We start from the raw sequence: 17,371 nt of genomic DNA on the forward strand, positions 1-17,371 counted from the left end.
AAGAACTGTCGCAGATTTCGCGAGAGAAGCTACGAGCATGGAACGTTCACTGCAGGAACGCTGTACCCAATACGGCCGTCAGGCAAATGTAGCGGCCACACCCTACTGCGCGTCCGTGCCAGTAGCTAGGGACGAGGCATTGCCGGAGCTTGTGAGGAGCATCGTTCGCGAAGAACTGCAGAACCTCCACTTGAATGCACCGCCTGCAGTGAATTATTCTACCGGAGACGTCATTCGTGATGAAATCCGGCGAGCGGTACAGCCACCACCAGCACCACAACCAGATCCATGCATTATGACGTGTAGTGATGTCCTACGTCGACCTGCCCCCGAGCCACATTCATTCCGCCCCGTTGCCGGACCACCGCCTCACTACCTGCGTCCCGTCGAGCAGCAACAAGATCTGCGCCCCGTCGAGCCGCAGCAAGACCAGCGTCCCGCCATCAGCAAGGCGCACTTGTGGCGCACACCCAACAGACGGCCGCTCTGTTATCACTGCGGCGAGCCTGGCCACATTCTACGCAATTGCTCATACCGGAGCATGGGCTTAAGAGGATTTCCACCGAACGCGCCTCGACCTCGCTATGGAGAAAGACCACAGGAGATTGAGGAATACCTGGCTGCTAACGAGATGCACCCGACGTCACCGCAACGGCCGCCGCGATCGTCATCCCCGAGGCGTTTTGGGTCACCCAGTCGAAACTCCTCCTCTGGGAAAATCAGAGGCACGTCCCCTCACCGGGAAAACTAAACACGGCAACCTCCGGGGGTGAGGCCGCCGCTACGGCTCAGAATAAACAGCCTCCACCCGACGATTTGACGCGACGGCCCGAGCGGCGACGACCCGATCCAACGAACTTACCGACGTGCTGCGAACGCATTGTTTCCGGGGAAATTTTTGTAACCGCCGACAGTTGGGATGTGACCGCACTTGTGGATACCGGCGCCGATTTTTCCGTCATGAGCAGCCAGCTAGCAACGACACTCCTTAAGTTTCTGACGCCTTGGTCTGGGCCAATGATGCGAACTGCCGGTGGCCATGTCATGACGCCGATTGGCATGTGTACTTGCCGCATAGAGATCTGCGGTCTTACTTTCACTGGCACCTTTGCCGTATTAAAAGACTGCTGTAAAGATCTGATTCTAGGCATGGATATTCTGCAAGAGTATGGTGCTGTTATAGACCTTCGGGAGCAGCTCACAGTATCGTTTTCAACCAAGCGAGCCGTTGATAGCAACACGGACTTCCGGAAAATGATGTTGCGCGTCTCTGACGACCACATAACAATCCCTCCGAGAGCGAGCAAGTTCGTCACAGTCAAATGTGATCACAGCACCGACACGCGTGGCATTGCCGAAGCTAACATGTCACTGCTTCTCACTCGACAAGTTTGTGTAGCTCGGGGCCTTGTCGAACTTGTCCGTGGGCAAGCCGAAGTGTTAGTGACAAACTTCACGTGTGAACCCCAACATTTGACGGCGAACACGACGGTCGCTTATTTTGAAGAACTTGGAGAATGGACAGGCCAGTACGCTTTATCCAACACGTCAGACCTCGACAATGCGACGTCTACAGCCATTCAGACCGATTTGAACCCACACCTCTTGCCCAGTCAGAAACGCTGCATAGAGAATCTTATCAGTTCTTTCCGCGATTGCTTTGCATCAACTTCCAAGGTCCGACAGACGCCACTAACGAAGCACCGAATTATAGTTGCCGACGACCAACGTCCACTATGCCAGCGTCCTTACCGGGTGTCTTCAAAAGAACGTGACGCCATCTGCCGCCAAGTAACAGAAATGCTCCAGGACGAAGTTATCCAGCCGTCGACGAGCCCGTGGGCTTCCCCTGTTGTCCTTGTCGCGAAGGATGGAACCTTGAGGTTCTGCGTTGATTATAGACGCCTCAACAACGTCACGAAAAAGGATGTGTACCCCCTGCCGCGCATAGACGACTCCCTCGATCGCCTTCGCCATGCCACTTACTTTTCGTCACTTGACCTCCGCAGTGGATATTGGCAAATAGAGGTTGACGAGCGAGACCGTGAGAAGACCGCTTTTATTACGCCGGACGGTTTGTACGAGTTTAAAGTGCTTCCATTTGGCCTGTGCTCGGCCCCTGCCACATTTCAACGAATGATGGACACCGTACTCTCTGGCCTGAAGTGGCAGTCATGCCTCGTATATCTCGACGACGTTGTAATTTTCTCGGACACGTTCGACGAGCACCTGAAACGTTTGCGCGCTGTTTTCGAGGCCATCCGATCCGCTGGTCTCTCTCTAAAGCCCGAAAAATGCCACTCCGCTTTTAATGAGCTGAAATTTCTCGGCCACATTGTCAGCACTCGAGGTGTTAGCCCAGACCCAGAAAAGACGGCCGCTGTCGCTTCGTTCCCCAAACCAGAAGATAAACGAAGCTTGCGTCGATTTCTCGGCCTCTGCGCGTACTATCGTCGCTTTGTTCACAATTTCTCCAAGATCGCTGAGCCTCTGTTCCGCCTGACAAAAGACGCCGAACCGTTCGTTTGGGGCCCCGACCAGGAACAAGCCTTCGCGGAACTCAAGTCCCGTCTCTAATGTACACCTATACTTGGCCACTTCGACGAAGAGGCTGACACGGAACTGCACACGGAGGCCAGTAACATTGGCCTCGGTGCGGTCCTTGTTCAGTGGCAGGATGGTGCAGAACGCGTCATTGCTTACGCCAGTCGCACTTTGTCCCGTTCTGAAGTTAACTATTCAACTACGGAAAAGGAGTGTCTCGCTGTTGTGTGGGCAGTCATGAAATTTCGTCCGTACTTGTACGGTCGTTCGTTTCGTGTCGTGAGCGACCATCACTCTCTGTGTTGGCTGGCAAACCTGAAAGATCCATCGGGTCGGCTTGCTCGATGGAGTCTTCGGTTGCAAGAATTTGACGTTACAATCGTGCACAAGTCCGGCAAGAAACTCAGTGATGCTGACTGTCTGTCCCGCGCCCCTGCTCCCTGCCACACGGACAGCTGCGACGACGATACCGCTTTCCTCGGTGTTATCACGTCGTCCACGTTAGCCCGAAAGCAGCGGGCCGATTCTGAACTTTTGCCCCTCATCGAATACCTCGAAGGAACCGGGTCATCTCCTCAGCTCTTCAGGCGCGGAATGTCGTCATTTTGCTTGCGCGATGGTGTGCTCTACAAGAAGAACTACGGTCCAACAGGAACTTTATCGGCTAGTAGTACCCACCACGCTTCATGACGAAGTTCTTCGTGCGTGCCACGATGACCTTTCTTCCGGCCATCTCGGTTTTTCTCGCACATTGGCACGGATACGCCGAAAGTACTACTGGGCCAAGCTAGCTGCCGTGTGCACCGCTACGTCCGTACCTGCCGTGAGTGCCAGCGGCGGAAGACACCGCCCATTAAACCAGCTGGCCTCCTGCAGCCTATCGATCCCCCGAAATTCCCATTTCAACAGGTAGGCATGGACTTACTGGGCCCATTCCCGAAGTCCTCAATGGGTAACAGGTATATAGCGGTTGCCACTGACTATCTCAGCCGCTACTGTGAGACCAAGGCCATTCCCCGTGGTACCGCAGTGGAAGTTGCACATTTCTTCATTCATAACATTGTACTCCGTCACGGCGCCCCAACAGTCGTCTTAACTGACAGGGGAACCTCGTTTACGTCGGCACTCACGAGCGAGGTCCTTCGACTCAGTGGCACCACCCACCGCAAAACAACTGCCTATCATCCTCAAACTAATGGACTAACTGAGCGGCTTAACAAGACAATTGCCGACGTGATTTTTATGTATGTAGACGACGATCATGAGAACTGGGACCGAATTCTGCCGTACATCACGTTCGCATACAACACTGCGCTTCAGGAAACCACACGCTTCACTCCATTTCATTTGGTCCATGGACGCGAACCTTTGACTATGCTGGATGCCATGCTTCTTCCGGATTCTGCTCCTTCCACTGTCGTGGGGGCTGACCAATTTATTCGTGACGCAGAAGCCGCACGCCAACTTGCCCGACAGCGAATTCAGCACCAACAAGTACACGACGCCCAGCGCTACAACCTGCGACACCGAGAGGTGACTTACGCACCCGGCGATCAAGTCTGGGTTTGGAGCCCAATACGGTTGTGAGGGCGCTCTGAAAAGCTTCTGCGCCGTTACTTTGGACCCTACGAGGTGCTCCGTCGCCTCAGCGCGGTGAACTACGAGGTGTTATCACAAGGCACTGTCCGCTCCTCTCGGCATCCGAAGTCTGAAATAGTTCACGTCGCCAGGATGAAGCCTTATTGGAGTCGTTAAACAATTTTAGGGTCCAAATCAGAGCCAGAGACTCCCTTATAACTTGCCCCGCTTTTCCATTGTTATTCGGAGGTCATGGGTTCGGTTCCCACCTGTAGCATATTGTTTTTCCTTTTACTTATATTTAATTATAAAGATCCTGTGTTTTTCTTGGCCTCAAAGACTGTTGGTTTCTTTGATTCGGGAAAATTATAGTGATGCCTAAGTCACCTTAAGAGTGGAATGTGATAGCATTAGAAGAACTGTTGCTTGTACAGGATTCTTTTATTGCATTCCTGCATAACCACTACCACTCTGGGCACCTACCAACATAGCCATGTCGTGATCTCGTGACATCAGACACCCTGCTGATGAATCGGCACCCAACCATGCCACACTTGCCAGCTGCCACTTGCTGGTTTTGCTGAGAAATTTTCTGATTGATGGAGAAGTTGATGACATAACAGATTCTACCGACCAGTCAGCGCTCTGAGGTCTGATGTCACGTCTGCACTTTGACCCTCTTGATCTGAGAGCACCTGCCAGGTTGGCCATGTCACGTGGTCTCGTAATGTCGTGCACCCCACCAACAAATGCTTGGCCATGCCACCTGCCAGAGCACCTGCCAACTGGGTCATGGAATTCTGTGATTGGTCATCAGGTTGACAATGCCACAATCTTGTCACATGATGGTGATAATGCTGTAGGCGACAAAGTAACAGATAGTTGTAGCACTGAAATCAGTGCTTATTGAGCTGACTTGAGCCCACAAAAGAACTAACCAACTCAGCAGCGGCAATAGCAGCAGACGTGCTTTCTGGCTGTCGAACTAATGCCCGCTGCATTCGGCAGGGCTCAATTTAACGCTGGCGCTGAAACATCTAGATAAACGAGCTGAAGGATACTGGCAAAGTCTGGCATAATACGGACGCAGTTGCGCTTGCCTGCAATCATTTCAGACTAATCTCGGCGCATCTCGTGCTACAAAAAAAAAAAATGATAAGGCCACATTTTGTGACACCGAGCATGAACAAGCAAAGAGCACAAGATCGTTCAGTGCGTTACAATCATAGTGATAAGGCCGCATGCCGGTGGCTTTTGAAGTGGCAATCTCATGACGTGTCTTAGCGACCAGGCCACTTGTCCTTGTGACCTAATTTCTGAGCACTGATTGGCCAATAGGGTGATTTTGTTGCAAGGTCACTTGACCTTTCTGGACCAGTCGAGGAATTTTATGCCACTCTGGCTCTCTTTCAGAATATCGACTCTGATGCTATCACATTAATAAGACAGCCTGCTGGAACTCGACCAGTGTGAATATGAGGCCTCTCAAAATGCTATTAATGCACTGCTAATAGAATCCATATTCCCCTAAAAAAAAAAAAAAAAAAAAAAAAAAAAAAAAAAAAAAAACTGCTACCGTCATGTGTCTGGCATGGAAATTCCTTATTGATCAAGAGTCCCGTGTCAGTCATGAAAACTCTTTGATTGGTCGAGAGAGTGTTGTGTGTCTGTCAGAAACTTTTTGATTGCTCGAGAGGTCACGTCACTTTGATCAAAGTCAACCTCTCAGCCAATGGGCTGAGAGGACATAGCAGTTTGCTGAGGTTGTGGCAGGCAACATGGCCAAGTGCTAGTTGGTTGGCGTAATGTATGACATTTCAGGACCATGTAACATGGCCAAGTTGGCAGGCACTTTGGCTTTGGGTTTGCAGGGTTGCGACATCATTGACAGGGTCGCAACCTCAGCCAAACAGCATTGCAAAGTGCCTTTTAAGAATTAAAGGCAATTTCACTGAGAGGAAAGGGGGGGTCAAGCAGAATCTAGCCGCTACCCTTTGAGTCTAGAGTTGAGTGCACTGCCTGTACACTACAGAGAACGTTTTTTCCAGGAGAGTAAATTGCTGGGCTAGTTGATTCATATTGCGTAGAAAGAAAACCAGCGAAAACAGACGCAGTACAAGAGTAAAGAAGGCACACACCACAACACTTCAGCGTTGTGGTGTGTGTCTTCTTTACTCTTGTCCTGCGTCTGTTTTTGCTGGTTTCATTTCTAAGCAAGCATTTGTGCAGTCTGATAGTTTAGAGGCATTGTACTGTAGAGCAGACAGCAGCCACACACTACATCGCAGCAGCACTTAGTTGATGTTACGACCACTAATTAGCGCTTCTGAGCAGCCTTCCTAAGTAGCACTGTCACTGAGATCAACTGTATCATGCTACTAATGAGGACTACTGCAGTGAATTAAGACCATAACTGTGCATAATGTTCATGTGACAATGCTGTTATATCAATTCCTAAAAGAGTAGAGACTCCAAAACTTTGGATGCATGCTTTTTCCATGAAATAACACACAAGACAATAGTGTATGTGAGTCATTACTTGGTATCCACCTACAGCGGCTGAGCAATTGTAATTTTTATTTTATGCAATTTCGATTTCCACTGAGGAGTGATTGATGTGATGTCCCAGGTGATTTGAGGTCATGTGAGTTATGAAGGTGTGATACAATTGCTGCTTATCCATTTCGTGTGTGTGTATGTGAGAGAGAGAGAGAGATTCCAGTTTTTGGACAGGCATGTGTAAGAGTTAGTGCGAATTAAAACTATAACAAAGCAGCAACCATACCATAGTCACGGGACCTCAATTCATCTGATATCTTGCGTGAGAGAAAAAATACAGTTATAAATTATTTACTGCCACTTTTTTATGCAAATCTTGTGGCTGTTCATGTTTGGTATTGTGCTGCACATCGTTCTAAAGATGGAACACATAATTAAAATTTGATGTCTTCACTTCTTTAAGGCCTTTCTTGACACTAAAGGTTACTTAAGTTAATTCAGTGCTTAATTTTTCGCACCTTGTGATGGTGTAAAAGCTGCCTTGCATGTGATGGGAGATAAAACATAGGACTTTTCTTTTTTAGTAGAAGTCACAACCGAAGGTGCTATAATTTTTGCATAGTATCTAGAAATGTGTCTGCTCTTAGCAATGCAGTCATTGGCTTTTTGCTGCCTGTTTTATTGTTTAGTCATACCTGCCAACTCTCCTGACTTGCCCGGAAGACTCCTGATTTTTTAACTTTTCAATTGTACAACCACTGCCCTATATCTCCCTTAAGTTGCCTCTGCCTTTGCAAGAATGGCTTTTACAATAACGGCACCACGCAATCTGCAGCTGCATTGTAATTTCTAGCATCACCATCAGTGGCCATCATCGGCGTCATTGGCTAAACAGCCAACCAAAGCCAAAGTAGCTGGGGCTGGTTATATTTCATGTTGGCCTCTGCAGGTGCTTGTATGTATCTTTAGGCTTGGCTAGGCCACCTTCATGTGGTGTGTAGTGTAAAGTTAGAATTCTCGTGTGCTTGAAGTCATGCTGCTATCAAAGCCCAAGAACAGATATTCACAGAAGATTTTGTGATCTAATCCTTTTTGATTTTCGGGCTTCGTGGCATTGAGAAAAGGTAAAAAAGACGTTTTGCATTTTGCACAACATGTAGATGCGACCTCAGCATGCCTCATGGTGGCAAAGGTGATATGAAAGAAACTAGAACTGACTTCTGCTCATCAATGGGCAACACAGCTCAAACATTTGCTTCTAGTGAAGGGCCATCAGTCTTGATCATGCTGTGAACAAAACTACTTCAACAGATTTTTGAAACTAGCAAAGCCTGCTACTGCAAGGTCCCTGCAAAGAAATTCATTGGACACTGCCTGAAAGTCTTTCCTGGACACTGACATTGGACACTGTCCCTCCCTCCCACCACCATCCCTATTGGCATAGTAAAAAGTCTCCTAACTTTTGGTGACCAGGTTGACAGGCATGTTTGTTACTTTTGCTAACCTCACAGTCTGAGTTTACAGAACTGAACTTGATTCCTGCCATTCATTGTGTTTCCCACCAGTCATTGTTATAAAAGTGATTTTTTTTGTCTTGCACTAGATATTTTTTTTTTTTCAGGTGGAATGAACATCATAGGTATTCTTAACAGGTATTCTTAAAGGAGCATAGACACCAAATTATGGTTGCATTCTTCTTGTTAATCATGTGGAAGGTATTACTGTACATGGATCACATGATTTCTGGCCTACGATTGCTCAATAATTTATACTTTAATACTTTTTTTCCCCTGTTTCAATCGTATCAAAGTTGTAAGTCTAATTCACATGAGAGATCGTGAGAGATGAAAGAGCTGCGGTATAAATTGCTGCTTCTTCACTTGTTGAAATTTTTATTCTTGAGGCAAGCTGGCTTTAGCGATTATATCGCAGTTCTTTTCATCTCTCCTTTGATTACGTGGCCATTGTTCGTCTTTTGAATGACACAGAAATGGAAACAGCTGAGAAAGAAATTTTATGATAATTAGTCATAGGCGAACAGTATGTGAGGGTACGTAGTGATATCTTGAGCATCATCAGAAAGAATAAAACATATAACTAAAGATTGGGAAGCGCCTCTACTTCTTTACTGGTCATTTACATGGACCCTGGAAACGTCATGTAACAATATCTATATTTTATTGTAATCGGTTTATGATGATTATTTCCTTCTGTGTTGGAAGTTTTTCATGTAATTGAACATGACTTGACTTGCATCCCATACTGTGTGCAGAAGCCCATGTCACCAGCCGAAGTAAAGGCTGCAGAAGAACATGCTGTGGAACTTATTGCAAAGAATGGAGCAGTGTATGCAAAGGATTCACCGCTTTCTCTCGCAAAAGCCATTCAAGGTCTGAGAGCTGTTTTTAACGAGGTAGGCAGAGCTTGTGCTTTCAGTGATTTTCTTTCATTAATGTGTGATGTGTTATGCTATTGCTTGTTTTCCCATTACCCCCCTTTTGTGTGAAGGAGAAAGGTTTAGAAACTTAATCGCTCTTGTATCCATTGGCTGATATCCTGAGTAGTTGTACCTTGCCATTCATTGCTTCCTTTAAAAGAGCCTAACAATAGTTTATATATGTATATATATTCTTTTTTTTCTGTTCCACCGGGGTGGTGCAGTAGTTAAAACGCCTGACTACTATTCCGGTGGCCGTGTTTCAATGGAGGCGAACCGATGTGGGCCCGTGTGCTGTGCGATGTCAGTGCATGTTAAGCTCCAAGGGGTTGAAATTTCTGGAGTCCTCCACTACAGCAGCTCTCATAGCCTAAGTTGCTTTGCCAAACCAAACCAAAAATAGTTTTTGGGCACTGCACATTTACTTCAGATACTTGGATCTCATTACCTCTTTACCATGTGCAAAACATTTTGATCAAGTATCAACTTCTTTTTTTTTTTCCAACACATTTTTCGGTTTTTCCTATTTTCTGCACCCTTGGAACTTGGAGCATGCATTAATATCACTTGCAGCATCACAGTATTACCAATGAAAAGTGACCACTTGCTCAGCCAGTGATTACCGAAATAGACCTCCCTGAACCTGAATTTCATGAAACAGCGGCGTTGAAGTGCACACTGTGGCAGCCAAGGTGATGATCAGAAGGGGTTCCCCATCTCCAAAGTACTGCTCAGTCGCATTTTTATTTTAATTTGGGTAGCATCTTGCTCTTCTAACGCCTGTGCATATATCCATCCACATGCATCCACATGCTGCTTCCATGGAGTACACTGAAAATTTGCACTGGACACACAATTTCACAGCACTGTGTGCTTTGCCATGATACTTCACCATGTTGACTGTGCTGTGAAGCATCCTTAAAACACGACAGGGCTTTTTGGTCAAGAGGCACCACTGCTACTGCGTCACACTGCATAAAGGGTAACCAAGGCCCTTACAATTTTGGAGCACTTCTTCAATGTTCCCGACAGCATGTGCAAAGCAGAGTACTCGACGAAACTGATAAAAAATATTATTATTCTCACTTGGCTTTAATCTCAAATGCCAGCAACAGTCATACAGGTGTTCAGTAAATGAAATTGCTGCGATGCAAACAGTTTTCAGCAACTTTTGTATGCCCATTTGGAAATTAGAACTTTCAGTTAATGTGAACATTTTTTCTGGTCCCTTGAAGACTGAATTAATGAGAGTTTACTGTACTCTGTTTTAAAGGTTTGCAGCACTATGGAAGGTAAGGGCAACTTGGGCAAATCACAATGGCCCTTACTACATCATTGTGCTTCTATGCTTCTGTTGCCTAGGGTGGCACTAAAGGGTAGGAGCACAGTCATGTAACACATGCCATAGTGATTGGCCCAGATTGCCCCCTCACCTGTCTTAGTGCTGCACACAGCTTGTGAAATGGAGTATGAGCTTACAATAGTGCAGTAGTGCCTGCAGCAGCACTGACTTCATACCAAGCAAGCAACTGCTGCTGGCATTGCCTTCTATGGGGGCACAGCATCTGGCTGCTTTGCCAAGTTCGCCAAGTGCAGCATCACCCCTGCCAGAGCTCTTGTTCAAATGGTAAACATGTTGAAACATTATCGGCGCACAGCATCTTGCTATGCTGCTAAGGTCTGCATTACGGGCTGCAACGACAGCGTGAAACTAGGTGACACACTGAGAAAAGCTGTTGATGTTTGCTGCTTTGTGTTCCGGGGGTGAAGCCTCATAGTCAAAGGGGAAGAAGATATTTTCGACCCTCCATAGAGAGAATACTTGCAATAAAAGCATTTATTGCGCTGTGCTTGAAGGGAGCTGAAGATAGAGCATGCAACCAACGCATGTTATCCTACTTGGGAGCAGCATTATTATAATATTGTTTCTTTTTTTAATTGTCTCATCTTTCTCGCTGTATCTTACAGTGGCTGCTATTTTTGTGTTTTTCTTTTCCCGATTTTTGCTCTCTATTCTGCTCCGAGTACTTTGAAGGTGCTCAGCATTGTAGCCGTGCATCTCTGTCTTATGTCACTGCACCTGCAGCATAACCATTGCCCACTCCACAACAAAGCACATCCCATGCCTTTTCATACTCCACAGGCAGGGCACCTAGCTCCGATATCCAGTCGTCTCCGTGCTGTGATAGTGTGTGTTACTATACTGTATCAGTTGAAAATGTGGTCCCCATGTCTGTAAACTACAAGTAGTCATCAGGCAGGCAAACTTTGCACATTTGCACATGCCATGTCACTGGTCAGTGACCTTCAGCAACGCAGGTGTGACGGTGCCCTGCCTTTTTAGCACCAGCAAGAAAGCTTCGCCCCCAAAGAAAGCGTGCTTCCTCCCGCAAGACGACTTCTCTGCAGTCCTCTGTGGTGGTGCGCAGAAACCATCTTGTGCAAGTGTGCTTTCTTGCACTGAATTATCTTGCGACGGCGTTTTTCCTTGACAGGGCTGAGCATACATCCCGTGAGTGCCAATGCGCAGGGTCATCATGACCTAAGGACACTTGAAATGGTCCAACTTAAGCAGATTCTCTTTTGCACTGAGCCCAGTGGGAAGTAAACCAGTGTTCTCGCCTTCATTTTATCTGAGGATTCATGCAATCAAGTTTGTCTTAACAGGAGTCTATTATTGTAACTTACCTTTCTTGACAATGTACGGCTAAAGTATAACCTCTCTAGTGTGCATCTAATAATGCTGTTTTGTCATTGCTGTAAGCTACTAGATATGATGGCTATTGTTGCTTGCATTTTCCCTGCAAGATGAATGCATGGTATGTAACACACACACCCTGGGTTGCATATACTTGCAGACATACCCTGACCCTGTCCGTGTCGTCTCCATTGGCATTCCTGTTGAAGAAATGCTTGCAGACCCCTCAAGTCCCGCAGGGTCTATTACTTCTGTGGAATTCTGTGGGGGAACGTAAGCTAACCTTATTCTACTTAATACAGTTCACTCTTGCAAGTCTTGCACAGCAGTGAACTGTGACTTGACGCTTGTGCATGCACTACCATCAATTTTATGTTCACCCAACTATTTTTGCTAATGGTTACATATGGTTATTATATATTTTACCCTCTGCTCTCCTTCGTCTCTGTTCCTCCCATTATTGTTTTTGCTTCACCTGTCCTTTTCCCTATTCCTTTAACTCTGCTGGCTGAAAATCAGTGGCGTGCTACAAATGCAGCAGTTTTTGCATACAGTGTTCATCTTTTTATTCCCTTATAGGTTTTTGGTTATTAGCACCACTTTTTTCCTAACATTTTGAGTTGAGGTCTTCATGTGGATAGTGTTTCTCACATTTGTTTTAGCTGCTGGTTATATGTTGCTTACTGCAAAAACCCGTGCATAATATAAGGTTTCTTTTTTCAGCTTTTAGGCTAAAGTTCTGCCTGATATATGTGGAATAAAACAATTTGCAACCTAAACTGATAGTTCCAGTCTCGTTATTATTTAGCTCTGTCAACATCAGGCTTTCTAGTGAGAGGAGGCGCTATCTAGTGGTTTTGCCTGTTGACTGCTGCAGTGATTTCAGTTTGGATGCCATTTTACTGAGCTGACTATACAGGTGCATGACATCATTACCGCGAAAGCAGTACTCTGCTGCTTTTGAAGGAAAGTAATCATAGCTGTGGAAAGCACTAGCAATGCATACAGTACTGCTGTATGCACTGGGTGAGGCAGTGAGGCCTCTCCAGCCACGTTGTGCAATTGGATCATGGACGCTTGAGTCCGAATGAACTTGTCAGTCAGTCGCACTTTCAAGGAATACTGCATGTTAAATGTGCTTAGTAGTACTTAAGAAGAGCTTCTGTGGACATGTCGCTGACCAGGGCAGACGGCACACACGATAATGGCCATCACTAAAGCCCAGTCTTTGAAAACATTTCCTATGCACGTACCTTGCGCACCTGCATGCAATGCAAGATGCAAGAAGGCTCAAGAGCACCCAGATCTTTTCAATGCTAGATATTGACATCCATGCTGCCATCCTGTGCATGAGCTGCAAGCGGCACACTAGTTTACAAACAGCCAGAGGAATGCCATTCTTCCGAGAGTGACAGGCATAGTGTGAGCTTCTGTTTTTTTTTTTTTTTTTTTACATGGCGGGAAATTCTTTGATTAGGAGTATCAGTGCGAGAACAGAAGTCAGCTAGCACTGGGTGCACGGATATTCTTCCCCTGGTGCGGCGTGGCTCTGGACACGCATGCATGCCGTCTGAGCACCTCCTAGGTGTTCAAGTAACTGAATCAGCCACAGAATGCAATGCAAATAAATGCTTTTGGTGAGCTTTTCTCTCTTGCATTCAGTGCAGATTATTTTTTGTCTTGTTTCTACTACAGTAAAATCTCATTAATTCGAACTTCAGGGGACCGGAAAAAAGTTCAAATTAACCAAAAGTTTGAATTATCGAATGACCACAAAAAATTTCTTACAAAACATTCAATTGCTGCAGATTTATTTGGAGAAAAACTCTAAAATAATTGCCTGCCTTTGACACGAAAACTGCGCGTCAACTACGATTTTGCGCAGTTCTGTGAGATGCTTCACTGCGCGAACACTGTCGCGAGCTTCGAGGTAGAATTGTTCCAGAATGGCAAGAGCCTCCGCGGCCGCGGTACTTGTGGCAGTAAGCGTCTGAAACGATCGGCGGCTCGCCTTGGCTCGGCTAGTTGACTGACCTGCAGCCAATAATCTCTGCTGGCTCTGCCCGGCGGGCTTTTAGAAACCGAAACTAGCGTCCGGCAGCCCTGTAACTGCTGTGGTGCTCACTAAACAAGTCGAGAGTGCGCTTCAATAAATTTATCGTGCATTTCAGGCTTCTGGAAGTATATTTTCGCGATTATGTGCCGTAAAAGTTGTACTTCGGCACGCCTGCGTCGCGGAAGTTGGGTTGAATTGACCGGTGCGAGAGAGTAGGAGTGTTTAAATTATTGAGCGCCCGACTCCATATAGTTCCGGCCAAGCCGGCTGTTCGAAATATCTGATTTTATGAATTAAGGGGGTCGAGTTAACGAGATTTTACTGTATTCCAAAATTACATCTCATCGTATGCGCGGGTTTTATGGTATTGTAACTCTGTGGGTATTTTTTATTTGACTGCTGCTGCTGCTGCTTTTTGCGTGAATTGTAGGGACATTCACATTGGTTAGTTAAATTGATTGGAAGCACTATAGAACAAAGCAGCCTAGCCACGTGTAGAGGAACATGTAGTTGTGCAATGCATTGGTGCTTCTAGGAAATTAAATTTGGTAGTATGGCTGGTTTAGGCTTTCACTAAAGCTTTTGATATGCAGCCACCTGAAACGTGCTGGCCACATTGGAGACTTCGTCATTTCAACAGAAGAAGCCATTGCTAAAGGCATTCGCAGGATTGTTGCCCTTACTGGCCCTGAAGCAACCAAGGTGAGCAAAGGAACGGGACTAAAAGGTGTTTGAATGCCTTGGCTGATGTTTTTGTTTGTTATTAGTGGGGTGGCTTTTAGTGGCAAGCTCTTATGGTTTTGTGACGCCCACATCTATACCAGCACATCGACAGTCGCGTGACCACTATCACGGAAGTGATGCAGCAGAACTGGAACTAGAGAGGAGTCAGAGCTAGAGGAGAGTTAAGGCTGTTTCATACTTTCAGTAGATTTTAATATTCGGAATAGACTCGCAATAACTTGAACTTTGATAATTCCCCTTTTCGGTTAATGAAGACAAATTTCAAAATTTTAATTGGTCACCCATATTTTTAGTGAACTTGAGCAGTTTGTAATGCGGTTTCTCTTAAATTCACTTAATCAAATCTTTTGTTTTGTTTCAGCTCTCCTGCATGTGAAAAAGTAGCGGCGGAAGTTGGATACGTCAAGTTTATAATTAATATGAACAACAACTTAATGTAACATATAACAAATGTTACATGAAAATAGGAGTTATAGAAAGTGCATAGAAAGTGGAATTTTTTTTCCATTTCTGATTTGGCCTATTGATGCTGCAATTTCGGTAAACATATGCCATGGTGAAGATTAAAAAAGGTTAAAAAGTAGCAAATGCCACATTTTAAAAACTTGGCATGACATAAGCCAAAGCCGAGGCATGGGCGCCATAAGCTCAATGTGTGTCTTTTTCTAGGGCATATCTTAGTCTTTTATTGCTCACGTGATCATTGCTTTTCTACAGGCATTGAAGAAAGCAGATCACTTCCACAGTGAGGTGGATAGGCTCAGGACTGATGCGATGAAAGTGACTCAGGCTGCCCAAGGGAAAGAGCTTGTCAAACAGATCGTCGAACTTACGGAGGTGAGGAAATTAAACTTCATTGGCTTATTTTATGTTTGGGCCAGGAATTGTGGCAACCATAGTCAGTAACAAAATTATAGATGGCAGCGCCCCTTCACAAGTAGCCTGCATTGCGTGATGGGCTTCACCACATGACACGCTGAACAGCACTTGATGGGCGCACAATTTCGGAAAAGTTGAAGAACCATGTGAATGAAAGCATGTGGACCACCCAGTACTGTCAATGACTGTTGGAAAGGCTGCACAAAGCTGCGATTATAGTTAGCTGGCTGATGCGCGACTGATAGCCACCATTGACGCAGTCTATACTCCGTTGCATACATCAAATGCAACACTGTCAAAGCTAGAGCTCTTGTTTGCGCTCCCCACATCCACGATGAAAAATAATTCCTGCTCTTGACGAGAGGAATTAATAGTTGCTTTGTCTGCAAGCTTAATACAACTTAAATTTACCATCAACTCCATAAAAAGCACCTTTTTTTAGGGAGAAAAGATTGGATTTGGTGAATTTGTATGTTTTGTTTGTCGTTTTCATTCATGTCGTGTTTTCACTGCCCCGCAACCCTGCCAGCGGTGCCCTCCGCGCTGCGCAACGCAGTGATCTCGATTGCCTCTTCGGAGCGGACTTTTTGTATAAGATCCGCACTGCGAAGATGTCCAGGCACGCGAAGCAAGCTGTTGCAAACGTGTATGCTTGGAATAGAGCACATTTCCGCAGAAAGCACTCTGCCACGAAACGAGCGCGTAGTGATACGCCTTTTTTTTTTTCTTGCAGACTACTTGTGTAGCTTTCGCTGCATTGCACCTGATGTATGAAACGGAGTATAGCGTGAATGGCACGGACTTATAGAAGTGAAACTGAAAATAAGTAGTCTGCCTATTATCAAATAAGAGGCCGTCCATGTTTCGTCATGCTTGCTGTTGCACGCATGCCAGTAGTGCGTACTCAGGTTTGAGGAATACTATTTTAACGATCACTTACTTTACATCTTACTGGAAGTGGCCTAATCAGTGGAAGGGCCCTTAGCGGCCTTCAGGCACCATAGCCTTACTTGGGCATTGGGTGGGAATGCGCCGACAGTAAAATGTATATGTATTTCCAAGTTAACGAGGATCGAATTGAAAACCTGTTGGTTGCAGTTGTCGGAGGTGACACAGAACAGAGAGTAGGCAACCACCACCATGGCCATCAACTCCCACAGTTTGGCACTGCCGCGTTGGTCAAGGCCATGGTTTGGCTTTACCCATTCATTTATGGTTTTCCTTGTTTTATCATCTCTCTGTTTTGGAGACATGCAGCTTTATAACTATGCCGCCCTATCGTGGGGGCATTTTTTTTTCACCATATGCCAGACGTAGGCCACCCGGACATGGCAACGCATACAGTCAAGCGACTTTTCGAACCATCTAGGGAACGTAAAAACGTTGGAAAATTCAGACCGTAAAAAAAAAAATGAATGCTTGCAAAAAAACGCACCATTTTATTGATATTTATCGGATCAAGAGGGTCATGGGCAAAGTGCCAGGCTTCCAAAACTCTGCCAAAGCATCAGTGAGGTGGTTCTGAAAAGAGGCGTTCAAAAACTCTGTATGCAGCCGACAGCCAGTTTATTATGTATGTGTTGTCAGGGTAGCCGGTATTATTGTACCAGTGCCGTGAAGAACTTGTTGACCATTGTTTGGATGGAATTCCACTTGCATGTGATTATATTTGCCTTGATTTGGGCAAGGTTCATGTCAGCACTGTACACTGATGAAAGCGTCAACAGTGCTCACGTCAACTCTGCGCTCATAGGCGGCGCAGGTGTTGGCTCCTCATTTTCAACATAGGAATCTTCTGAATCTGCCACAATCTGATGGACTATTTCCTCATCGGTTAGTTTTGCGCAGAAGTTGAGCTCGTTGTCAGCGTCGATGAACGGTACAGTTTTCTGCACTTCAATACCGTCGGCGAGGACAACGAAGACTGAGTGAGGGC

The 17,371-nt window shown here is 46.0% G+C and overlaps 1 protein-coding gene across 1 annotated transcript in view; it reads left to right on the forward strand.

Annotated features, from left to right (window-relative positions):
- LOC146204218 (alanine--tRNA ligase, cytoplasmic-like) overlaps nucleotides 1-17,371 on the forward strand; it is a 101,678-nt gene that overhangs the window by 43,786 nt on the left and 40,521 nt on the right. The window contains 4 exon segments of the mRNA XM_084589161.1: nucleotides 8,894-9,034; nucleotides 11,917-12,029; nucleotides 14,406-14,514; nucleotides 15,274-15,393. Coding sequence (XP_084445287.1) covers nucleotides 8,894-9,034; nucleotides 11,917-12,029; nucleotides 14,406-14,514; nucleotides 15,274-15,393 — 483 coding nt within the window.

The sequence above is a fragment of the Amblyomma maculatum genome, chromosome 1, assembly GCF_055883805.1.
Source record: "Amblyomma maculatum isolate TAMU_Amacu chromosome 1, ASM5588380v1, whole genome shotgun sequence".
Taxonomy (NCBI): Eukaryota; Metazoa; Arthropoda; class Arachnida; order Ixodida; family Ixodidae; genus Amblyomma; species Amblyomma maculatum.